The 27639-nt window shown below is 30.2% G+C and overlaps 2 protein-coding genes and 1 pseudogene across 2 annotated transcripts; 2 read left to right on the top strand and 1 right to left on the bottom strand.

The window, feature by feature from the left end:
* Positions 1 to 8583: 8583 nt before the first annotated feature.
* LOC125808816 (protein THYLAKOID ASSEMBLY 8-like, chloroplastic) lies at positions 8584 to 10426 on the top strand. The gene is made up of 2 exons (XM_049488476.1): positions 8584 to 9077; positions 9869 to 10426. Exons 1-2 carry the CDS (start codon positions 8697 to 8699, stop codon positions 10256 to 10258), a joined length of 771 nt encoding a protein of 256 aa, XP_049344433.1. The 5' UTR covers positions 8584 to 8696; the 3' UTR covers positions 10259 to 10426.
* Positions 10427 to 13984: 3558 nt separating this feature from the next.
* LOC125808893 (Werner Syndrome-like exonuclease) lies at positions 13985 to 17849 on the top strand. The gene is made up of 6 exons (XM_049488564.1): positions 13985 to 14345; positions 14943 to 15122; positions 15976 to 16106; positions 16202 to 16360; positions 17286 to 17396; positions 17482 to 17849. Exons 1-6 carry the CDS (start codon positions 14063 to 14065, stop codon positions 17521 to 17523), a joined length of 906 nt encoding a protein of 301 aa, XP_049344521.1. The 5' UTR covers positions 13985 to 14062; the 3' UTR covers positions 17524 to 17849.
* LOC125808899 (uncharacterized) lies at positions 16824 to 17144 on the bottom strand (annotated as a pseudogene).
* Positions 17850 to 27639: the final 9790 nt, after the last annotated feature.

Consider the following 27639-nt stretch of genomic DNA (forward strand, 5'->3'; position numbering starts at 1 on the left):
GGTATACATATTGTAGTTCTATAAATAAAGACATGGTAAAACATAAATGATTACATTATAAGTCTCTCAAGTTATTATATTTTTGATACGAAATTCTTATATTCATGTTTTAGTTTGACTTGAATAGTAAATGAAGGCTATTGAATGATGACCGGCTTGTGGGAATGAATGTTGACAAGAGTTAGGAAAATTGTACATTAATTTCATATTTTTTTTTCTTCAATTTTTTAAATGATCAAGATCATAATAATGATGTACATTATTTATTATTTATCGTATGTTCTATCCATAATTTTCTTTGTTTTATATTTTATACGATTTTTTTACTATTGTAAGTTTATAAAACAAAAATTGGTTCCAATAAATGACTTATGACATTGTTTGGAGTCATGGGACTACTAATCAAACGTTTATCTTTATGAAATCAATTATACGTCTGGATGCATATATATAGTATACATGTACATATTATAAATATCTCTTCTATTTATATTATATTTTAATAAAATTATCGACATCTTATCATCTTTTTTAACTGCGCGAAGCGCGGATAAGTTCACTAGTAATTCAATAAACTTAAAAATCCGTGATTCAACAAAGAAGTATTATAACTTTTTAATATTGATAAGGTTTTAATAAAGAAGTATCACGACATCATAAACTATTATCCTTCACCAGCTAATATATCTGTAACCCTCACCTTTTTCGTTACTCAAATAAATACCATCCTCTTGTGTAGTCCATTGACAATAAGTTTTGGAGGTAATTTGCGAATCTGAAATGCAGTTATCTTCTTCGTTGAATACATCAATTTCTTGGGCTTTCTCACCCCACCAAAAATGACAACTGAATACAGTTCTAGCTAAAAAACCACTTAGTAAATTTAAATGACCAACTAAAATTTTCATAGGAAGAAAGTACATGAAATCCTAAATCATTATCTTTAGAATAACAGTGAATCCTTAATTTTGGAGAGTCAACTGGAAGGCTATTATATACACAAACAGTATATTTCCGACTCCCTTTTGCTTGAGGACAGCAAAAAAAGAAAAAAATGCATAACAACACTATAGTCTTGAATTGTGAATAATCCATGATAGGAAGAAACTATTCAGCTTTAACTTGCTAGAGTTTATGGCCACTATATAATTGTTCCCCCTTTTATAAAAGAAGAAAAAAAACCAAAATTTATGAGCAGAGAAAATTTCAATTTATAGATATTAGATAGTAGATAGTAGATACCATCAACATTAATAGCCTAGTTTGACTATATTAATTAATGACTGTATATTTTCCTCTAGTTCATATTACGTGTATTATTAGGATTTGACACAGAAAAATATATTCAAGAGTGGGAAATTAAAGACTATTTTCTTACTATTTTTTTTTTTTTATTGTTAAACTAGTCAACTAAAAAATATAAACTATTTAAGATCTCTTTAAATGAAGGGTAAATATGGAAAAAAAGTTCAAATATTTCTTTTGAATGTTGAACAATTCACTTATTTTAAACTATAAAAAAATCTCAATAATTTACTTAATAACTAGAGAGAGTACTACTTATAAAATGATAACCCCCCCCCCCCCCCTCCCTCCAAAAAAAATTGCTATGAGCGATTTTTAATTCTTCGTAAATCTAATTTGTGTACGCTAATAATTCAATGAACTGCAATTCAACAAAGTACTATTTTTTAAAAAAAAGTTAACAAGGTTTCAATAAAAAAAAAAAGGTTCTGCGATATATACCATAAAGTTTTATTCCTCACCATGTAACATATCTATAACTATCACCTTGGTCATTAGCCAACCAAATACCATCCTCGTGTGCAGTCCAATAACAATAATTTGTGGCACGCATTTGCGAATCCATAACGTAATGATCATAATCATTGAATACAATAAAAGCTTTGTTTTCCTTACCCCATCAGAAATGACAAGCGAATAAAGTTCTAGTCCAAAGTCACTGATTAAATTTAAATGACCAACTAAAATTTTCAGCAAAAGAAAGTACATGAAATCCTATGTCATCATCTCCCGAAAAACAATGAACTCTTAATTTAGGGGAGTCATTTGGGAGGCCATTAACTACAGTAACAGTATATGTCCCCCAATGATGATTCCCTTTTGCTTGAGGAAAGCAAAATATGAAAAAAATGCATAACAACAATATAGTCTTAATTTGTGAATAATCCATGATAGGAAGAAACAATTCAACTTTAATTTGCTAGAGTTTATGCCTTCACATATATATATATACTAGTAAAGAAGCTCGGGCGCTGCCCAGGTCCAACATTAATAAAGTTATATTGTTACTCTCTCCGTCCCATATTAGATGAGAATCTTACTAAAAATATTTTTTTCATATTATTTGAGCACTTGTTAAATTAGGATAGAATTAATTAATTATTTTCCATTTTACCCCTACAATTAATATGACCATTCCTATATTGTATGTATATTTTTTGTAACTCATTTCAATGTGCATTGATATAAACAAAGGGCAAAATGGTGAAGTCTTCCAATGTATTAATGATTTCTTAATCACCGTGTAAAGTTGGAAGTGCCCATCTAATATGGGACGGAGGGAGTATAGTTTATATATTGTTATAAAATTAGTAAAGATTGTTATAATATATTTTGCTCATAAGTGAGCTAATATAGAAATTTATTTGTCATTTGTCTTTTTAATTTCAATTTTAAATAGCAAATAAATGTAGCGATAAGATTGAGAGTAGAAATGAAGCATATCTTTGTAAATTTAAGTAAAAATAAACAGAGTAGAAGTAACATTAGGGTTATCGATAGGACGATTTATTCGGTTATTTTTTAAAAAATTATATCATTCAATTTTTGGGCTATTTTATAATGTATACCCTAAATTAAAATTTTAAAAGCATCCCAATCCTAATTTATGTGACAGAAGCAGTACAAAAATTAGTCTTTTTTTTGTTGTCTTGTAGATATTTTAAGTTATTATTTATTGTAAATTATAGTACTTTTTATTAAAGTTTTGAATAACATATGTTACTTTTTATGTTTGAGAGTTAAACCAACTTTTTTTTATATGTCTTTTAATTTTATAATCCGTATGTGTTTTGTCCTTTTCCATTTTCAAAAACTAATACTCTCTCCGTCCCATATTAGATGAGAATCTTACTAAAAATATTTTTTTCATATTATTTGAGCACTTATTAAATTAGGATAGAATTAATTAATTCTTTTCCATTTTACCCCTACAATTAACATGACCATTCCTATATTGTATGTGTATTTTTTGTAACTCATTTCAATGTGTATTGATATAAACAAAGAGCAAAATGGCGAAGTCTTCCAATGTATTAATGATTTCTTAATCACCGTGTAAAGTTGGAAGTGCCCATCTAATATGGGACGGAGGGAGTATAGTTTATGTATTGTTATAAAATTAGTAAAGATTGTTATAATATATTTTGCTCATAAGTGAGCTAATATAGAAACTTATTTGTCATTTGTCTTTTTAATTTAAATTTTAAATAGCAAATAAATGTAGCGATAAGATAGATGGTAGAAATGAAGCATATCTTTCTAAATTTAAGTAAAAATAAACAGAGTAGAGGTAAATTAGGGTTATCGATAGGATGATTCATTCGGTTATTTTAAAAAAAATTATATCATTCAATTTTTGGGCTATTTTATAATGTATAACCAAATTTAAAATTTTAAAATCATTCCAATCCTAATTTATGTGACAGAAGCAGTACAAAAATTAGTCTTTTTTTTTGTCTTGTAGATATTTTAAGTTATTATTTATTGTAAATTATAGTACTTTTTATTAAAGTTTTTAATAACATATGTTACTTTTTATGTTTGAGAGTTAAACCAACTTTTTTTTATATGTCTTTTAATTTTATATGTGTTTTGTCCTTTTTCATTTTCCAAAAATAATACTCTCTCTATTTATTTTATATGTCATTTCTTTTTATAAATATATTGGTCCCTCTTCTTATTGGAACACATGTTGAGTTGTTGTGGTTGGTTATTCCCTCTTCTTATATAGTAATATAAAATATATATATATATATATATATAATAAAATAATTATCCCCTCATTTTACAAAAGAAGAAAAAAAATCAAATTTTATGAGCAGATTATGAAAATTTCCATTTATAGATAATTAGATACCATTAACATTAATTGTCCAGCAGTTTGACTATATATTGACTCAGTATATACTCCCTCTGATATATATTGAGTAAATTACTTAAAAGTTTGGTAGATTGGTTAAAAGAAATATTTAAGGACATATATTAAATGTTATTTTCTAGTATTATCTTTTTTAAAAAAAAATTATTCTCAAACTAGTCTAACTAGAAAAGACCTCAATAAATGTATACTTAGTAAATATGAATAAAAGTCTAAACAATTATCTTAAACGTTGAACAATTTATTTATTTTGAACTATAAAAAACGTTTTAATAATTTACTAATATAGATCAGAGAGAGTATTATTTTATCAAATGATAATCCACCCAAAATTGCTATGAGCATTTGGAGATCAAATATAATATATTTCTTTTTTATTTTTCGTGAATCATTTTATTTTTGTTGCAAGTAAAATCATAAAATCAGCTTAAATTAGAGATATATACTTTTAATTTAACTTCAATTAATACGTACTAAATTAGAAGCCCAATTACCACTATTAGGGACATTTGCACTTAGTTACCTAAAAAGCTTTTCTATATCAAAAGAATCAAACAAGATCACAAACGAATTTCTTAAGATAAATATAAAATTTTGATTAAAGCTATTGAATTTGACTGTGCTCTAATCACTAGCTTTCACCCCTAGATAGGACTGACAAAAAAATAAATAACAATTATTTCTACCAATGGACTTTGGGTTAATTCATGTATAGTTATTGAACATTAGCAACTATCCACAGTAAAAATATAAAATTGATTTGTTATGCACATTAAAGCAATTAAATATTCTTTAAAATAGTTGAAATATGTATGAATTGCTTAGAAAATATAAATAACACGTCACTTTTTGGTTAGCATGTTAATTTCTTATTAAACTTCAACGAAAAATCTAATTTATTCACTAATAATTCAATTAACTTAAAAATCATCGATTCAACAAAGAAGTATTATTATTTTTATAAGGTAAAGTTTCAACAAAAGTATTACAATATCACAAACTTTTTTCCCTCACCATTCAGTATATCTATAACCAATACCGTCACGGTTAGTCAAATAAATACCATCTTCTTGAGTAGTCCATTGCCAAAAAATTGTTTTAGGAAGAGGCACAATATAAATGCAGACATCATAATCATTGAATACCTCGAAAGCTTTATTCATTTTACCCCACCAAAAATGACAAATAAACTTTGTTCTAGCCCAAAGCCATTGATTAAATTTAAATGACCAAGTGAGATTTTCATAGGTAGAAGGTACATAAAATTCGATATCGTCATCACCAGAATAACAGAACCCTTAATTTGGGAGCATCAGATGGTCGGCCATCATATATAGAAACAGTATATTTTCCCCAATGGTGATTTCCTTTTGCTTGTGGAAAGCAAAAGTTGAAGAAAATGCATAAGAATAATAATATATATAGTTTTGAATTGTGAATAATCCATGATAGGAAAAAACTATATTCAACTTTAATTTAATTTGTTTTAGAGCCTATATGGTTTCTTATATATGATCATTTTATGGGAAGAGATGATGAGATAATTTAGATATTAATATCCATATTAATTTGCAGTTACTTTTTCCTTTACTAGTTTTGGAGTCTTTGAATAAAGAAATTCAATATTTCTAGTTTGACTACAATCTATATTGGATGAATTTGATCTTTTTATTTATTTATCTATTATATTTTGTTTATCTTTTTTTTTTTCTAATTTTAAAAGATATAAAATTCCACCTTAAAAATTTATTGAACATAAAAAATAGTAATATTTGATTCCTTTCATTACATCAATGCTATTAGTATCTTTTCTTAAGCTTGAGATTTTATAGAATATCAAGGATATTATATTTAATTTCTTTCATCATTAATCTATTAATCTCTTTATTTCCTAAATTTTTCTCAATTTCACATTTTTGTCTTCTCTTAATCTTATTATTGATGTTATTTATATAATTTCCTTAAATTACTTATTATACTTTCGTTCCTTTTTTACTTTCTTTTATTTATTTAATCCAAGAGGTTTATATTTATATATAATATAAAGTTATTTCTTTTATCTCCTTTTATTTGTGTTTTTTTCTCTTTTTTTTTTTTTTGAAGGTTCATTTACATAACTTATACCTATTAAACTTTTATTTCTAATAAAATAAAATCATCAACTCTAATTTATACACTAATAATTCAACAAGATTGAAAATCAGTAATTCAACAAAGAAGTATTGTTATTTATATAAGGTAAGGTTCCAACAAAAAATATTATTATAAGATCATAAACGTTTATCCCTCACCATTCAGTATATCTATAATTATCCCCTCTATAGTTACTCAGCCAAAAACCATCTTCTTGTGTAGTCCATTGACAATAATTTGTCGTAGGAATGGGCGAATACAAAATACAGTGATCAAAATCATTGAATACAACAAAAGACTTGTTTTTTCCACTCCACCAAAATTCACAACCGAACCTTGTTCTAGCCCAAAGCCATTTATTAAATTTGAATGACCAACTGAAATTTTCATTTGCAGCAAGATCATGATATCCTAGATCATCGTCTGCAGAATGACAATGAATCGTTAATTTCGGCGAATCAAATGGAAGGGCATTATATATAACAACAGTGTATTTATCCGCTCGATGATCCCCATTTGCTTGTGGAAAGCAAAAGAAGAAGAAAATGCATAACATTAATATAGTTTTGAATTGAAAATAATCCATGATAGAAAGAAACTATTCAACTATATGCTTTTTTATATATGATCATTCCTCCTTTTATACAATTAATTTTATGGGTAGAGATTTTTTATCTAATCTACTTTAGATTTTACCATCATTATTATTACTTGATTCTTTTTCCAAATTTTGGAGTCTTGTATAAAAATATTCATTCCTAGTTTGACTACATTGATAACTCATATATATGTCATAATTTCAATAAATGACAATCACCAATAGTCAATACTACCACAGTCTACTTTTATTTGTCATGTTGCATTTTTTGAAAATTAATTTGACTAATTTTTAAAGTTAGATTAGATTATATTAATTCAATTTTTTTTAAAAAGAAAAATTAGATATTCAAAAACTATACGAAAAATATTATAAGTTTCAATTTTTTGCATATCAATACGATGAAAAAGTGCATCGTAAAATATTAGTCAAATTTTTTATAATTTGACTAAAAACAAACTCTGACTATTAAAAGGGAGTATATATTTATATATATAGCTTTGGTGATGTGGCACTTTTAGCTCATATCTTGTATTTGTTTATATAAATTCACAAATTCTTGTTTCATGAGACCCTTTTTAAGATCATCTTTTTTATTGCATATTTGCTATAGTATTTTCCTTATATTAGTATTATAGTGTCAAATTCATGCTTAAATTTAATTTAAAATAATGACTCTTGAATGTTGATTTAGTTTAACGGAGAGAGAGTTGATGAGAAAGTGTAGAGAGAACACTTGCAACAATTACTAAACATTTATTTTTAATTTGTTGACTTTTAAAGCCAATTTAATTCAACTAATCTCATATATCATTCAAAAACTTTTGGTTGCCCACATTTTTTTTGTTGCTAAAAAAAACCCATTTTTGATTAATTTTGGCTAAATTAAAAGTCACGCTGTTGTCTTTCATTCCTTACTTTCTCCATGGTCCCATGTGTGAATTACACGCCATTATAAAATTGAAATCCTAAATTTCATTGATCGATAAATAATATATAAAATTATCATTATTAAATTAGAAATTTAATTTTAATACGACGATTTAACAAAAGAATATATCACGAAATCCAAAGTTCATGATATCTTAAATCACCGTCTCCATATGCACAATGAACTACTATTAGTTTTGGTGTGCCAATTGGGAGGGCACTATATATTAAAACAGTATATCTTGGAGACCCTTTTGCTTGTGGAAAGCAAAAGAAGAAGAAAATGAATAACAATAATATAGTTTTAATTTGTAATTGATTCATGATAGGAAAAAATTATTCAACTTAGTTTTTTTAGTTGTTATATTTCTTTTTGAGAGTCAATCAATATGATTTTGATTAATATTTTAAAATATATTTTTATCATATTAATACGAAAAAAATGCTATATATATTATTTTTCATATTATTTTAAAATATATAAAATTAATGTAATCTAATTCAACTTTAAAAGTTAATTAAATTAATTATCGAAAAATAACAAGGAACGGACGGAGTTCCGTACAACTGTCCACGCTGGACTGCCTAGGTGGACAATTTGGGACTAATTAAGTATTTTTCAAAAGCTATTCGGACTAAATGTTACTTTTTGTAAACATAAGGTGTCTAAAAGTAAAACACTACTACTACTACTATTTCTTTCCCAATTTCAACTTCATAATCGGAAGTTCTCAACCCTAGTACACAATTTCACTGATTCTTCCGCCGGAGCATAACCGGCGCCGCCGTATCCATCGCCTCCGCCACCATCACCGGCGTACACACTTTCCCTTTCATAGACAATTTTTAAAAATGGCAATTAGAGCCATTTCAAGACTAAAAATTCCATCTTTGCTCCTTAAACACCTTTCAGTTTCTCCATTACCATCAGTTTCTTCCACCTTAACATCTTCTTCTTCATGTTTTACATCATGGGTTCCAGAGCTTTCTAGAAGTTCAGTGAGGGATGTGAGGTGGTACCATGATGGAAGACCAAGAGGGCCACTTTGGAGGGGAAAGAAATTGATTGGAAAAGAAGCACTTTTTGTGATTCTTGGGTTAAGAAGATTCAGAGATGATGAAGAAAAACTTGACAAGTTTGTTAAAACACATGTCCTTAGGCTTCTTAAAATGGATATGATTGCTGTACTTAATGAACTTGAACGCCAAGAAGAGGTCTCGCTTGCTGTTAAGGTAAAGCTTTCTAATGCCAAAAGATGTAATTTTTCTTATATCTGTTCATATTGGGAGTTAGTGAAATTGATAAACAGGAATTGCACTCGTAGTACTTTTATTACTGGTGTAAGGGCCAGCTTGTATGCAGCTCGACTAATTGCACTGAGTATATGGGTACTAGGTAACTCTGCCCACCAGGATTGAGCTGCTTTTTGTCATTCCTATTTAAGAAGTTATATTGTTGCATTTAGTGAAAGAGGAAGTTGTTGCTGTTCGAATTATCACAATAACACAAAGCTGTGATCTTTCTCTGTTCCCTTTTAGTGTCTAGGTGCCCAAATTTAGTTGGACGCGATAAAACTTGTATAGTTTCACTTGTAAGGCGATAGCTGCAGTAAAGTGCGTTCGGTGCTTTAGGATTATCGAGTTTATAGTCAATGCTATGGTAATGAGACGTAGGAGAAGGTGCTTATATTAGATCATAATATAAATAGAATTGGTCATTAGTGTTTGCTTTTCAGTGGTTTTATAATATTTTTTCTTGTGAAGTTGTTCTTCTATTTTAATTTATCAAATGGGAAAACATTGTTAAAATTGTGCTGTTGGTTTTTTGGATATCTGTTTACAGCTATTCTATTTTCTTCCTTTTTGGTTGAGATCATACATTTTGAATCTTGATATGCCTGCTAATTTCATTTTCAGTTAATTTATCGAAGTGTATTTATTCTCATTAGCTAAGCAGTTGCCTTTTCTACTTTGGGGGCATATGGAATGGCATTATCACACACAGCTAGTTGTTTGTATTACAGGTGTTTTGGGTAATTCAGAAACAAGCCTGGTACCAGCCCGATGTCTATCTTTACAAGGACCTGATCATTGCATTGGCAAGACGGAGAAAGATGGATGATGCAATGAAGTTGTGGGAGAGTATGAGAAAGGAAGATCTATTTCCTGATTGTCAGACATTCACTGAAGTTATTAGGGGCTTCTTGAGAGACGGATCTCCTGCAGATGCTATGAACATATTTGAGGACATGAAAAAGTCTCCATACCCACCCGAGGAGCTTCCTTTCAGGGTTTTGTTGAAGGGACTTTTGCCACACCCCCTATTAAGAAACAGGGTTAAGCAAGACTTTGAGGAGATTTTTCCGGATCGGCATATATATGATCCTCCAGAAGAGATTTTTGGATTACGTTGAGGTTCGTATGCTTTATATTTTGCATTAACTTGTTTCATATGGAGTTGCTCGTTGGTGCTCCTTATAACTTGCAGGAAGTGGCTCCCCATTAGCTCCTGCATCAACTACTTATAGAAGTTGTAGCTTATTACGCTTATTATCTCATTGGAAAATTACTCCTCTTAATACTTGTCAAAAGATAAAATTATTCTCTGAATGGCTAGCTCGTGATTCTAAGTGGTTGCAATTTAAAATAATAGAAGTGTGAATATCAATGTGATTCTCTATTCGGGATTAAGACTTGGTGCTGCTATGAGGCATGTACAAGTGGGGGCAGGGGAACAATGTGGTGGTTCTTCAGTTTTCATGAGTACATTGGCTCTTAGGAGATCATAGAAATTCGTTGTGCCCTGCTTACTGGCGCAATCTGGTCTACAGCTCACAAAAAGCATCAGTATTCATAAACGATAACTTTGAACAATGTTCCTCTTCTTTTACCCCCTTGGGTTCTTGCACAAGTACAGCCTTTTAACAAATGTTGAATAGGATAAAAAAAAGAAGCAACTGAATAATTGACTTTACAGAAAATAAACAAGTTCAGAATTACTTAAGTAGCTCTGTGCTATTGGCATGTTCTTATGTATCCAATATTTCCAAGGTCTCATGGTTCTGGTGTAATAAGTCTACTTAGTCATTCATTGTTCTTTGTTACACCGTGATTTTAAGAAGCATTTTCCATCATATTCTTATGTCCAACGTTTCGAGACTAGGTTATTCTAGGAACTGAAAAGCTTGCTGGACAAAGGACTCTTATGATGAAATTAAATGGCCTCGTTCTTCTTACCTTCCCATTTTAAACCAAAGGCACTTTACTTTCTGCTTATGCCTTTGCTTCAGTCTTAATGATTCTGGATTTTGTCGCTTGAGACTCTAGGAACAATTACCGTTCATAGATTAGGTTGTAATTGTATGATGCTTCTCTTAGTGAAGTGCTTCTTTCATTATGTAGGATTTCTGTATTCCAAGGGGCAAAATATAACCAGAAATTAGGTAGACATTGTTAGCTGTATCTTGTCTATAACTTATTAGGAAGTTTCTTCTCAGCATTGTTTTCTTGCCTGCATTCTGAACAATATCTGAAAATTGGCAAGTACATTGATAATATCACCACTTATGATTCTCTCTGTTTTAACTCATTCATTCTTCTAATAAATTGCTCGACGGTATTAGCATTCAGAAGCACCCCTTTGGAAATGGGGAAAGAAAAGATACTTTTATTATATCATATGCTATATTATCCATTTTTTTTTTCCTGTTTATGCTATTATGTTATTTTTGCTTCTTTTACGCTTCAATAATACATGACTCTTTTGTTTGGTCTCCAGGCTTTCATAAAACAGTGCCAACAATTGTCTCTATTGCTGCACAAATATTATATTAGTGGGGAAGATCATGATATCCTGTTGTGGGAAGTTTATTCCACCTTGATATCATGTAGTATCCAAACACTGAGAGTGAGTATCCGTGTTTCTTGCTATCCTTGGTCCCCGAGTACTATGGAATTTGAGTAGTGGTTCTTATAGTTCTTTTGGACCAGACATGTTGATGCTAGCGTGAAGTTCAAGACTTTATCTTAGGCTCTTAGCTACGCGACTAAATGTTGCTGCTCCATTCACATGAGACGGTTCCAATTTGGCTGCTACAACTTAGGTACTGATGTACACTTGATAATAAATTAACTTCTCATCAATCTCCAGAGTTCCATATTTTTCCTCTTGGCAAACTTATTCAGATTAAGTTGCTATTGCTTAGGTAGGTCAATAGTATGTTTTGGTACCTTTTCTGAGATTTTGGTTGTTGACTTCTTGTCATTATAGCTTGTAAAGGTGCTTTTGACATTTAAAATGTAGAATTATGTTACATTTGGTTTACAAACCAAAGATTTGATACTTGGGCTTATTGCCTTTTGCATCTCAATTTACGGATTATGGCTTATACACATATCTCGGTTGATGAATAGTGTGTGAATTCAAATTCAGAGACAAAAGATTGTTTAAAATGTGTTACTTGAGCCGAAGGTTCATCAAAACCACCTCTCTACCTTCAAAAGGTAAAGTACATCACCTTCTCCAGATTTCACTTGTGGAATTATACTAGATATGTTGTTATTACCATATTTAACACTTTAAGAACCACAAACCTTAGAGACGATAGAAAATGAAAGAACAAACATTACAACAAAACAAGATCTTTAAGAATGATTAAGCTTTCCCTTTTTTCCCCCTCAACAAATGAATGGTCATTACAAAGATAAAACACAATCCCTTAATTTTAGTTCATTTTTACAACACAAGAATAAAATTAATTAAACCCCCCACAATTTTTAAAAAAAAACCTCTCTTCATAAAGGGTGGTAGAGAGATCATTTATCTCTACCAATCTTTTTCAACTATCAATAACATTTCCATATAAAACAAAGAAAACAAGAAAAGAACAATGATAATACTCAAGTAAAATTTGGGGTTAAAAAAAAGAAAAAAAAAAAGTTTTTTAAAAAATAAAACTAATTATGGCTTTGATCTCCTTTTCTTTATCAAGGAGGTCAAATTCTTTTCTTATAAAATTAATTCCTTTAGCCTTTTTCCTTTGCCTATCTCTTCAATTACCAATTGTCAAAGGAAGAATTCAACTTCAAACCTTAAATATTATTCCTCCAAACCTTGCCAAAGCATGTAGCAACAATAATGAATGCATTTCATGGATTCAAACAGACAGGTCAAAAGCCGACCTCGATTCGCTCCAGAAAGCCGATTTAAAAACAATCGGCTTTCTGGCGCTTAAAAAAATTGAGCAAGAGGCCACTAATGTGTCAATAACGGTCCGTATGAAGCTCCTTAACAATAGTGACAGATTATCGTCCGATACACAACAAGCTTTAAGTGATTGTAATGATCATTTTATACCGGCTATCGAGTTAATCGACGATGCGGTCGATTCTACGGTGAATGGTGCGTTTAATGATGCGATTAATTATTATACGATCGCGATAACGGATTTCGAAGTGTGTTATCCTCGTCTTAAGGCAATGCGTACCGCTAATTCGGTTGATGTTGATGATTATGTTGATAATCATATTGCTGAGGTTGCTAATGCACGTAATGCTTTGGTTAAATTTATTCATATTCCTTTAGATATTCTTAAAGTTGTTGCAGCTAGTAGCCCACGTTAAGTAATTTTATTTCGATTTGTTATGTTGGAAATATTAATTTAGTATAATGTGTGTGATTCAACAAATGTTTGTTGTATCAAATGTATAAAGGGTATGTCATACATAATTTGACATACAATAATAAATATTTATTTTGTATAGCCTTTATCTTTCGCGATTCTTCATCTATCGATAGATAAAATGCTTCAATTTTTCATATGAGGCCGAGAAGTGAATTGACAATAGATCAGTTCGAAGTGATTCATCATGTTTAAATCATGAGCGATTGCTTGTTGTTAGGGAAAGTTTTGACACAAGCTTAAATAGAACTACATGGTCATGTGGAGATTTATATAGCTGACCTCAACTTACTTGGAATTGTCGCGTAATATAGTTATTGTGTAATATCATTCGTTTCAAATTAATTAAGGTTGACAATATGAATATCCGACATTTGTGGGTGGAAAGTGTAATTTTCAAATAGATAGTGTGTCAATCAAACCATATAATAAAACTAAAAGGGAGTACAATACAATTTTAAAAAATCAAAGCTCAATAATGCCGCTATTTTAGCTACATAAAAAAGAAAAATCAGTTTTGGTACTCTTTTAGCGAAAATGGGAACTCCGATCTCCGGCGAATTCGACGATTGGGATCGACCTTTTACAGAGGAAGAACTCCAAGAAATAGATGCTGCATTTCAATCGGCTACAAAGAGACGAAACGATTCTGAAGATGTAGCCGCTGCCGGCGAAGAATCTCGTCGGAAAAGTCGCCGGAGATTGCCGGAATCTCTTTTTGTTTATCATCAACAAAATGAAGCTTCCAATTCGTCGTTGTTGTCACCTTGCTCTAGAAATCGGTCTCCGTGTAGTTATTCCTATCGTTCTTCTAATCAAGGTGACGGTTTCTCCTATCTGTTTGCCAAATTGTAGTTATTTTCGTGTGCAGTTAGCTTTTGTTTTTCGATTTGAGCTCTATTTGACAAACTGTAGTAAATTGTTAATCAGGGATGTCACTGGCGGGAGGTGACGGTACCCCGCAAAATTAGTCGAGTTTGAGTGAAAGCTGGACAGACACCAGATAGTAAATTCAGAAGGGGAACATTTTAGGGGTGGTATTAATATTTTGTTTTTTCACCTAAAGATTTAATTTTTAGATTTATGGGTAAATTTTATGCTAATTTCCATTTTAGTGAATTAATGGATTATCATGCTAGCGGACATTTATTTTGAATTCGATATAATGAGAATCAATCCTGCACACTTTTTTTTTTTTTAATCATTTTTAGGCGAGTACTTGGAATAAGCTAGTTAAACTTATTGGAGGAACGAACACAGTTTGGCATACCGTTTTACTGCTCCGATAAAAAATTGTCTCTCGAGCCTTTAGAAGTCATAAATTGTTTATGTTTGTGTATTATAAATGTTTGCTAGTTTGTTAAAGGATTTTAATGTCCAAGTTTTCGTTTTCATTTTTGTTTTTTTGATGTAGCAGCTAAGTTAGTGATGCAATACCCGGAAATGTCTTTTAAAGGACAAGTTATATACAGCAGAACTATTAAAGAGGTGGAGAAATCTGCAGTAGAGCTGTTAAATTTTGTTGAGGAAAAGAAGAGGAAAGAAGGGAATGTTGCTCTTGGATTTGACATTGAATGGAAGCCCTCTTTTAGAAGAGGTCAGTTCAATGTTAATCGAATGATAGTTTCACTACTGTCTGAAATATGAGAACTATAATCAGAATTCTTGAGTAGTTTTAGAATTCTATCAGTCTTTCGATTTACTAGCTTTTGCATTTATTCTCTTTCTTTAGCTTTTTACTATACTAAGCTTCACTGAGGGGGTGTTAAATGGAATGTTGCAAGTTATAAAATGTGACATTTGTTGAAGAATCATCCCACAAGGTCAAAAGGTTACATTGTTTGTTATGACACCCGGTGAAGTTTAATAGTTCATACTTGATGTTGGGGAACTTACTTGATCTTGTTTTGTCTTCAAAACTTCAACAATCACTACTATGCTTCATCTCGAGCTAGTTGGGGTTGGATATATGAATCTTCTAAATCATGTAACTTTATCTGCTGTTGTTTTCTTGGAGCAATGAGAGTGTATAGACAAATGTCATGAAAAGTACATCCAGAATATGTTGACGACAAAGATATTTTGAGAAAACAGACATAAGTCATTGCATCTTAGTGATTACATCTGCATCTTAAGTAGATATGTCTACCAAGAGTTTCTCAATATACTTGTGGTGATTAGAAAGACTTCTTTTCTCTATATAAAGTTTCTCCTAAAATATATTATTGAGAGATTATTCTTTTGTATGTTCCTATTTGGCTTCACTTCTTGCACTCATACTCTAGTTGTTTAGGCATGCTATTTAGTCTATAAGTAGGCGAATATAACCCCCCCGACCTTTTGTTTTAGTTATCACATGTGTAATTAATTGGATTTCTGTTTCATTTTACTTGTGTTAAGTGGAATGTTGTAAGTAATAGTGATTACAGAATACTAGGTGTTCTCTTCAGGTGTTCCACCTGGGAAGGCCGCTGTTATGCAGATATGTGGTGACAAGGGTAATTGTTATGTTCTGCATATCATCCACTCTGGAATCCCTCAAACTCTGCAATCTCTTCTTGAGGATCCAACTGTTGTGAAGGTTGGCATTTGTTCACTTTTTCTGGTAACATTTATCAAACAATGAATTATAATAGGATGTGGTTTCTTAACTTTGTAGTGTTCGAACAAACCTAGGTGGGTGTTTGCATTGCAAATGATGCTTACAAAGTTCGCCGAGATCACAATGTATCTGTGAAGGCTTTGGAAGATCTTTCTGAACTTGCCAACAAAAAGCTTGATGATCCTAAGAAGTGGAGTCTAGCATCACTAACTGAGAAGCTTCTTGCCAAGCAGGTCTTTTGGTTTCTGATTCAACCGTTTATATTGTCTCTCTATTTTATGCTTTTCCTTTCTGCTTTTGAGATCCTTGACCAGGGGTCAGGGAGGAGGCAAAGGGGAAATCCGGGACTGGTTTCTTGCCTGTTCCAGTCAGTTTCGTATCAATAGAGTTGAGGTTTTTTAGTTGACTTGTTAAGGAATGTAAAAACTATAAAGAACTTCAAACTTGCAACTTTTAAAGAAGAGACGAGGTAGAAATGCTACCTCATCTGCTGGACATATGTGCATATTAGAATGTAAAATAATTTTTTTTAAAAACTGAATCAGTCAGCAGTATTTACTGAATTAGAGCAAATTTCAGAAGTTCTGAAATAAGATTCCAATTTCCACCAAATCCCAAATTACAAAAGAACCAGTCTTGTGCTTTTCTTGACAGAAATTGTTGCAGACAAAACAAAACTCAGAAGCCAATCTCCCCTCAACCCCCAAAACCATACAAAGATGAGCCCCATCTCTTGAAGGCATACACACCATCCGTGGCAGTCCTTCCTCCTTGCATGCTCTGTGTAAGTAACCGCATCAGGAATCACATTCTCCAAAGAAAATCTTGAGCACCCCACGAGTCTCTTCATAGATATGCCCACTAATACACTTAGCTCCTCTATGTGTCAAACGCCTAATGGCTGGCTTTATGTATACCCTGAATGTCATCACGGAGGACCTTATGGTGTTGATTTGCTCCTCCTTTTCCCAATCCTTTCCTCCCTTTTTACGATCCTACATTTTGATCAATCTTGAAGTGATTATAAAATCTTGCTGGACAGAATTTGCCTTATTACTACAATAACTATGTTGTGCTGCTACACTCTCCAGATCTTTCTAGTTGTTCTTTTCTTCCAATTAAGTGTGAGATTCAACTGAGATTTTCTATTTTTTGCAGCTCCCTAAGCCAAGCAATATCAGGTTGGGGAATTGGGAGGCTAATGTGTTATCTAGGGACCAACTACATTATGCTGCTACAGATGCCTTTGTTTCCTGGCACTTGTATCAGGTCAGCAGCAAGAATCATTGTTCAATCACCATTTCATAATCTTTTCTCTCTCCCCCGTTGGTATTAATCTCTTTTTCTATCACAGGCACTGAAGAGCCTTCCGGAGATTGTTAATAACAAAGAGTGAAGACGGGTTCCTTGGCCGGTGAAGGATCTTGTTACTCTGGTTGCTGAGAAGAAATGCAGCCTGAACTTCATTAATCTAAAGTAAGCTCTACTCGAGCTTTCTCCATGAAAGCTACTCATTCACTTGTACTATGTAGTTAAGTTCCATGTCTCACATTGTTGTGCAATTCCTTGTTACTGATTCATAATCGTAAAACCTCATGATAAGTTAAAGCGTTCTAGGTAATGCTACTGTTGTAAAATAGATAAACCCTCTACATGATTCTTACAATGTAATAGCCCTCGGGGCTTTGTTTCAATGGTGAGAGTGCAGCCTTGATGTTTGAATAGAGCTCGAAACTTTACTTTTGTGAGGCTTGATTCTTCTTCAATCCTTCTGTTCTACAAGGTATTCTCTCCTCTCATATTTGAAAGAAAGTAAATGGAAAAACAGTAGACATGTCTCTGAGAGAATGATTGATTGAGTGGTTTTGGCATATAAGAGTAACAATCTAATGATCTCAGGTTCGAACCTTCAGCTACAACGTTTACTATGAGCCTATTGTTATTTAACTTTGTCTGACAGATTTACTCGATATTTGTGCTCGTTGACTAACATGAGTTTACTTCATCGTCATTATATAACCCATATTCAGTGAAATTCCACAAGTGAGATCTGAAGAGGGTAATGTGTATGTTTTACTCCTACCTTGTGAGGATAGAGATGTTGTCCTCGATAGATCATCACCTTAGACAAAACAGATTAAACAATATAAAAAGGAAATACAATAGTATAAAAATCATGTAGAATATAATGTAGAAAAGAATAATAACAACAACAAATATTACGAATACCGAAAAAGCAAGAAAACAACATGTAGTAACAATAGGATAGCGAGAGTCATAATAATGATACTGATAAGAGAAACTAGACAATATTCAACTACCTTCTAATCTTTAACTTTAATACTCGACCTCTATATCCTCATATTGGTCATGTCTTCAGTATAATCACTTGTCCCAGATACTTCTTTGGTCTTCCTCTACCTTTGCTTAGACAACCTCTCACACCTCCTCATTGAGACATATATACATCTCCTTTTCATATATTCAGATCATCTCAACCTCGCCTCCCAGATTTTACATCTAATGAAATTTTATCAAGAGCACATAAGGTGGAAAACAGTACACAAATGATTGTGATATGTGAGATTTTGGTAACTGAAAATACTTTTTGTCTCTTTATTTTATTTTATTTTCAAAAAAGTCGAATATGACTTAAGAAAAGAAATACTCCGTACATTAAAAAGATGATAGCAACTCAAAATATTGACTTATTAATCCATTGCATGTGGGTGGGCCTTTTGTGTACTTGGATTTGTTCATATTCCTTTATTATCCAATCACCTCACTAACATATACTCCCTCCGTCCCTATTTACTTGTCCATATTTCCTTTTTTAGTTGTCCCTATTTAGTTGTCCATTTTGACAAATCAAGAAAGGACAACAATTTTTTTCCTATTATACCCTTATTTACACTTCTTGAAAATTGTAAAAGTGTATGTTGTTTCCCTCCAATTTATTTCACTTAATTCAAATAAGTGGTTGTAATTTTGAAGTGAAAAGTTGTCATAAGGATAAAATTGTAACTTCACTGTGCTAATCATTGTTGCCTTAATCTGTGTGCCATTTCTAAAGTGGACAACTAAAAAGGGACGGAGGGAGTATATACCAAAATAAAATGAAGATTATATTGAAATATATTAGGGGAAATTACAACATATCTCTTTCCCTTTTCCTTTTTCAAGTTAAACATTTTTCTTATTTTTTATTGCATAGGGACCGCGAGAGGGGAAGAAGGGATTAACGAGAATCGAGCTCACACTTATTATGAGGGAGACTCCCATCGATATCATTAGACTCTAAACATTGTGTTGTAGCTAGGTTGGACATATTAAATCAAGTGATTATTAAAAAAATTAGTGGATAACAGTTGTGCAAAATTGAAATTAAAAAATAATACTACCTTCACCTATTAAATGTGGTAAACACTTATTGAACTTGATGTTTACACTAATTTAATAAAAACATAATACAAGCCTTTTTATCGTTAAACTATAGTTAATGACTAATACGATCGCTATATAAATATGATCCTTGCAACAAAGAAATAAAACTAGCCATAAGAGAAATAAAAAGAAGCTAAATTTACTTAATAATAGAATAAAATGATTAAAAAATTGAAAAATAATACGTGAATATTTCAATCAATTAACAATATTAGTAACAAAAGTCAACATGTACGTAGTCTTCTCCATGTCGTGGAATTTTTTTTTGGGACATAAGTCTATAAAATAAAATATTAAATCCCTAAAATTCAACTCTTAAGTAGTCAACAAATTATATTCGTGTTAAATTGTAAGTCTTAATTAAAATTCATCGCTAATTCTATTTAAGTTATTTATTAATCGATTAACGATGATATTTATAGCTAATTTTAGACAGTTTATTCTTTTGTCATATATATTTTTCTTTTGAATTTGAATATACACATACGTAGAAATCTAGTTAAATTTAACCGCACCATATAATATTAGATTTTTTTCTCTTTAAAAAAAGTCACTTGATTGATTTCTTCATCAAGATTGGAAATTGACAGAACATAATTAATTAATGAGAAAAACCTATTTTTTTTATTTTGCACTCAATGTTTATACTTGTATTGGAGCTCAATTATTACCAATTCACACCGCATAGTGCCCCATTCCGGTTGAAGTATTCCTACAAAAAAAAAAAATTCATACTCAAACTCAAACCTGAGACCTCTCGATAAGAAAAACAGTTTCATCCGGTGCATTGCATTTGGTAAGAAATGTCTATTTCAGGAACCAGCACAAAAAGAAACAAAACAAAAAAATAGGAAGGGACATGTCTATCACATTTGTAAACGTGTGGGGTCAATGTGTAGGGAATGTAATTCAATTATATATAGAACTTATAGTTCATGAAATGACATTAAAACACCAAAAGTTTCATGAAATTACAACAAGAAGGAATAAAAGTATACTGTGGACTATAGTTCTCTGCCGACATTTTTTCATGGACGTTGTATATTAATGATAGGTTATAATTATAAAAAATAATAATTATATAGGTGATAAAAATAAAATAAAATAAAATGATATAGGTGATATAAGAATATATAAATATAGCAAAAAGGAATTTGGACATCCTACCTTTGTCGTTTTGGTTGTTTTATTTATATTTACCTAATGAAACCACATTTCTTACTACAATCATGCCATTTAATTTCCTCATAAAAAATGTGATAGAATAATAAATATTATTTAATTAGATGTTTTTGATCAATTCTTGGATGTAGAATCGCTTAATACTTCATAATGTGAAATTTCTTTGTACGAAATTGAAGTTATAAGTTGAGGTTCAATACTAATAGTAGATATAGACAAATAGTCTCAAACCCAACGCACATATAAGTTCAGACGATATGTTATGAATTGAAAAAATCAAATGAATTGTGAATACTCATGATAAAATTTAAATACTGAATTCGTTCCGAAAGATATTTGATAAGTTTTCTTTTTGAGTAAAAAAGTTAGATAGAGGGGCAAGTAGCTAGTCCACTTGCACATTTAAGGACAAATGAAGAGCTGTGGAGTTTGGTCTGTCCTTATAGCTTAGGGGTGCCCTCATCCTTCGTGTACAAATGGGAGAAACAATTTCAGAATTTAAAATTTATGAATCATTTTAAAAACTTAGTTACTTGAGTATGTTATTTATACTCTATAATATACTTTTGAAAAGCAAAACACAACAATTAAGATGAGATGAAGAGAATAATACTTAACTGTAATTATTAATAAGCATTCTAATCTCATTAAATTACTTAACTTTAATAAATTTTATATAATTCGACGTAAACACTTGATACTCGTAAATATTTATCCGTTAATTATATTTGAGGTGGACCCTCTGGATTATTATATTGCATATGTAACATGTTTTACTGATACAATGTCCCATTGTTCTTTTGTCAGCTCACATTAATTAGTTGTTTCATAGAATTTTATCATCCTACTCCTGCAATTCCTAAGTTGTCTATTTGCATATAATCTAAAAAGAAAGAATAAATGAAATGTAGAAAAATAAATGCAAAAATTGAAGCTTTGAATTTACTACTACCACATTTATGATTTTCAGTGTTAATTATCATAATTATTATTTTGGTTTTACTCAACTATTCTATAAAGAAAGAGAGAGCATGTCACGTCTACCACGACTAACGATTCTAAGAATGTTAAAATATATATAAAAATAACAAGAATACTAAGAAATTAAATGAATTTAACATGTAGCATATATATATATATATATATATAAATATAAAAGATTTTTAACTAAAGTGAAATATGATTTTAAATTGACCAACAAGGGTTGTGATGGAGCGGTAAGTACTCCTTCATTCTTAACCAAATGTTTCGAGTTTGAGTAGTCCCATGTGTACGGGATCACCTTTGTTAGATAGCACTTTACCCCAATGTGGGACTTCACAGCGCGAATCTGAATTTAATCGGATTTTAATATGAGTAGCGAACATCAAATGAAAAATAAATTAAATAATTTTTATGATCAAACGGACTCGCAAAATATGAAATAATTAAATATTTGTACTTCCAACTTGTCTACTTGCACATTTAGGACGACAAGGAAGTCTCAAATTACTCAGAATAGTATATAGGGTAGTCCCAAGGAAAATTACATCTCAACTTTATGCTAAAAGGAAAAGGATTCAATTAAATTATGTACCAATCATAGTATATATATAAAGATTTTTACTATCAGTATAATTTAACTTGTAATAACAAATTACTTACGATAATTTTATTACTATGTATGACGAAGGGTAACGAACCACCTACATCGTCATAATCTGAATATTTTATCGGATTATTCCATTTGTAAAAAAAATTAAAATATACACAAAAATATAAGATCATTATTGAAACTTACAACACTATGATAGCGATGCTTATCTATATAAATAATCTGATCGTATAAATATTTCTTTTAACTCGAACAAACCCTTTGAAAGTCAAAATTGATATGACTCCACCTCTCACTCAACCAACCATAAATTAATGTTGTGAAAGCAAGAAAAATAAGGACCATGCATTATTTTCAAATCCCTATATATTCTATGAAAACTGTGGGCTTCAATTAAATCTTTGTAGGGGTACCCCTTCAAAGAAAACACATCTTCTATTTATTTCATTTAATTTGTCACATTATTGTATTTTAGAAAAAAACATACATGTCACTATAGTACTATGTCCCATAGGTTTTGTAACTCTCACATTAGATTTTTGAACGCATATTTAATTTAGTCAAATTTCAATATGAATATTGAATATCGAATAATCGACGAATAAATAATTGTTGTTTTGTTTTCTAATATGAAATTGGTAATCGTTAAGAGTGTCGGCACATATCCAATTCAATGATTGACAAAGAAATGGGCATAAGTAATTAATTAATAAATTTTCCTTTTTTTTTCTTTAGTAAAAAGAATAAAATAAAAAGTGAGTAATAAAAATATCCCGTGACTTCAATATGACAATAGCATGATCATTTAAAATATTCTAAGTTGGATAAGGCTATTTAGAAGGTCTAGGAGTAATCATAAAGAGCATTTAAAATTAGGGAAGGGAAAATAATAATAAAAAAATCTGCAATTGTTTATATTTTTTTTCAACTTTCTTAAAATTTATGTTTCTTATATTACTTTGGGTTTTGATAGCAGTAGTGATCGACTAATTTGCATGCATTTTAATTATTTTATTAAATAGTTATAAGTATGAAATAACTCTGTTCATCGAAATTATATTTCAAGGCAAATGGAAATTATGGTTCTTTTTTTCCTTATTTTATTTCACTTAACTATTTTTAATCTATAAATAAAGCTGACTTTTACCTTATGGTTCCTCAAAGAAAAATTATCATGAAATATTAAATGATCAATTTTCTATGTTTTCCCATTCTCAACATAATATTTATCGGATTTTTCTTTTGAACCTAGCATTCATGTAATTACTCAAACATGACACAATTATATCTAGATTCTCAAATTCAAATTCTGAAAATGAAAAAGAAATCTGCATATAATATAATTAAATCATCTTTGTATTAGTGCCCATGTGAATAAGTCACTTCAATGAATTTCAAGGTACATTAAAATGTTTGCGATACATGTACCATCTATATGTGTAATATCGACATATTAACCTAGGCATCATTAATCTGCTTCAAACTATTTATCTTATTTATAATTTTCTTATCGACCATCACTATCATATAATTAATCATGTTAAATGCTAAAAATGACATTAAGGTTGGTACATTTTGGATAGTACATACTTGTTTGATAAGGCCATAATAAGTGAAATTCTAAAAGTACAAAAATCTAAAAACAAACAGTTAAAATCTCTTATCTTCCAATATTGAGGCAACCTTAGCCCCATCAAATTAAAGTCGACCTAACTCTAATTAGTTAATTTATTTAATACAATAAATGATAAATCAATCTTTAATGTACTACCGTTGGCTTATAATAAATGAGTAGCTAATTTGTGGTTTCATTTCTTTTTCAATTGTCTTTTGTATAGTGTGTATAATATAGGTATTAACCAATTTCTTGATGAGACAGAAATCAGAATCCATTATTAATAAAAACAAAAATTGAATAGTAAATATAAATTGTCGTGAAATTAAAGTGTTTATGGTCTACCATCGAGAGTTGTAGTCGAATGATAAAATCTCTCCTTTCTTAACTTGAATTCTCGAGTTCGAGCTTTTGGAATAGAGTTTTTTTTTATAGAAAATATTTTTTCTTTAACAAGCCTTATGCGGACACAAGAGAATTCAAGACTTTAAACTATGTTGGTTCAATTTTTCAAGATTAAAAAAATTGAACTATTATTTTTTAAATTAAAGTTATAAACTCATATCTATATATTTTCTTTTGTAATTTTAATGAATTAATGTTTACGCATAAATTTATACTCCATAACAAAATATTGATTTTATATTTATAACCCGCTATTGATATGCTATACACTCCCTTTTATATGACATAAAACCTAATTAATCGATATCCAAAGTAGATATTGTATTAACGGACAAAAGTATTCGGTTATTGAGAAAAAAATCTTGATTCTTCATATACTTTTCATTTTAACAAGGTATCTTTAACACCTTTACAGCTCAACTTAGGTATATTTGACAATTTTAATTTATTCAATTTATTTTTAAAAAATTGAGTGGCTTGAATCCCCCCCATCCCCCACCACCCACCCCCTAGGGCCCCCCTCTCTATTCCCACAACTCCTTCTTCAATGTTCTATTAATGTTTTGCCTCCATGTGATAAAAAGTGAAGTTGATGTATATGTGTGTATGAAGTGAACCTTCATTAATTTGCCTTTTGCCCTCTAATTGGTGTGTAGTATTTATTTTTATGTCAACAACACCGACGTAACATGCAATTTTGTTATGGGTTCCACTTCTTACATATTGGAGACATTCAATTTGGACTTGGATTTTTAGTATAGTCTCTCATGCTCAAAATCTCCAAAATAATAATAATAACATATTCAGTGTAATCTTATAAGTGGACCTGAAAAAAGTAAAGTGTAGGCAGCCTTTAATTTACCCTTGCCTTATAGAGGTAGGGATATTTCCAAAAATCCCTCGATTCAAATAACATATATCATAATAGTTTGAAAAAAAAACTATAAATATATAACAAACAATAGGGAAAATAATTATACAACATTGAGCAAACAAGACAGTAATAATAGCAAAATAATGTGATTACAACCGAAATACAAAAAATAATAGATAATAACAAAAAATGTTTGATGACATGAAACTACAAAAATAATACAGCTACGATTGGTATGACCGGAAAATCTACAATAAGAAAGGGACAAAAATACCTAATTAATATCCCCACTAACCAGAGAAAACTCAATTAATCGATCACAAACCACGATCATCATCTTTTATACTGTTAGTCCATATAACTTAAATTTTGACTAAGTGCCTTACAATTTTGGCCAAACCGTTCCATATGAAACTTTGATATAAAAAGACAATTTTGTAAAATCAGCAAAATATATTTAATTCCATACATATAATTAAAAGTTAGTTCAATGAATTTGTTACGTAAACTACGTTGTCGCTCACTACCCATGCACATGCACGTTGTATTTCCCAGTGCATAGTGATGATGAATGTGCCTATACCTAAAGGTTCAGTCATCTCAATAAATTCTCAAAATTTTAAAATCAACAAACAATGTAAATATAAAAAACATACGTACAAAATAAAATATTGGTGACATTAAATTTGGTTTGTTTTGATGTCGTCTTACTTCATGTGATTTACGCTAAAGTATAGATGTATGCAAAGACTGAATTATATATAATCGATCCATTAATTTGACACCTCTATAGGCCATTCCGCGAGCTCTACTGCACCTCAATTAAGAATACTGTTCCAAAACATATCAAAATATGACAAATAATAGAACTTTTTTTTAATCTTGTCCAAACTAAACCCTAGATCTAAACCATTTATAACCCTTCATTAATTAAATAGGTGTATAATATTAATAATTAGAATTGCCTAAGCTCTCTAGTTTAAAATATTTCGTCGGTGACAAACAAACAGTCACACACTTTATTCCTAATAAAATAAAAGAAAATATTACTAAAAGATAAAATAGGGAAAAAGGAAAGCAACAACAATAAAATGATAATAATAATTGAAGTAAAACAAGAGGATAATGGCTTTTTAGATTCCATCTTTAAAGTCATTATTTTTGTAGACAAAGGATCAATTAAATCAACAATAGTAATTTCTAACTTAAACATTTTTATTTATTTTTTACAAACTATTTCACTAAAATTAATTAGGTTTAATCATGATAGTAGTCACGTATTCTCTTCTTCTTTAATATGTATTACTACTTATTCATTTGCCTTGTATCTTGTCATATGTTCTTGCAAATCGAGTTTAGTAAACTTTACTTTTGAGCCGAAGTCTATTAGAAAAATCTCTTTACCTCCACAAAGATAAGTCTGCGTATGTCATACTTTCTTCATGCCTCATTTGTAACAACTTTTTTTTATATTTCAGTAAGAACGGATCACGCATTGCAAGGTCCATTCAAGAGTGGCCTTTTTAATATGATTTCTTCTATATTCAGAGTTCAAACTTGATCTAACCTCTAGTTAAAAGTAAAACAGTTTCATCACTGCACCGCAGTCCGTTCGTGAGTTGTATAATGTTGAATAAGAGTACGTAAGTCAAGGATCAGTGTTTACACTTCTCATAAATTCCTCATGTGTATCTCACATGGTTTTGAAATTCTTTATACAAATTTGAGTCAATTTTTAGCTGGCATTTCAACCCTTACATAAATGCAAGGGCCATTATATAAATATCTAAAAGTTGAGGACCAATTTGGCTTATTCCTAGAAAGCAAATTCTATTTACTCATTAATGTAGTATTTTATTATTTATATCTATGTAGCTACTTGTAATATTTTTTTTAATGCCAAGTTATTTTTATTTACTCAGTATGACCTAATTAGTATTCACTCTTGAGTGTCAAATAAAGTCTTTTCTTAACATCAAATCTATTTTTATTTCCTTGATTCATTTTTATAATGATATTAGAAAATTACTTATGTTTCACCACTTGTAGATTTATCTTATGTTTCATTAAATGTGCTTAGCTAAGTATCCAATGTGCAATCCAAGATATCTGGTTTTGCATTTCAAAATTCCCTTAGAATATACTCCATGCCTCCCTCTAACTCGCGAAGGTAGGAGTGAAATCTGCATATTGTGCATTTTTTTCAAATCATTGTTTGTTTTTCATTACTTTTACTTGTTTATGATATTACAAATATGTCCATTTTCATCAAATTTAAAAATTCAAGAGATGATTGACCATTTTATACCTATTTTATACTTGTTATTCATATTTTAATTATTTTCAATTCATTTTCCAACATAATTAAGATGAGTTATAATCTCTTCATCTCATATTA

This window comes from Solanum verrucosum, unplaced genomic scaffold (assembly GCF_900185275.1).
Source record: "Solanum verrucosum unplaced genomic scaffold, falcon-dt-bn FXZP01000218.1, whole genome shotgun sequence".
Taxonomy (NCBI): Eukaryota; Viridiplantae; Streptophyta; class Magnoliopsida; order Solanales; family Solanaceae; genus Solanum; species Solanum verrucosum.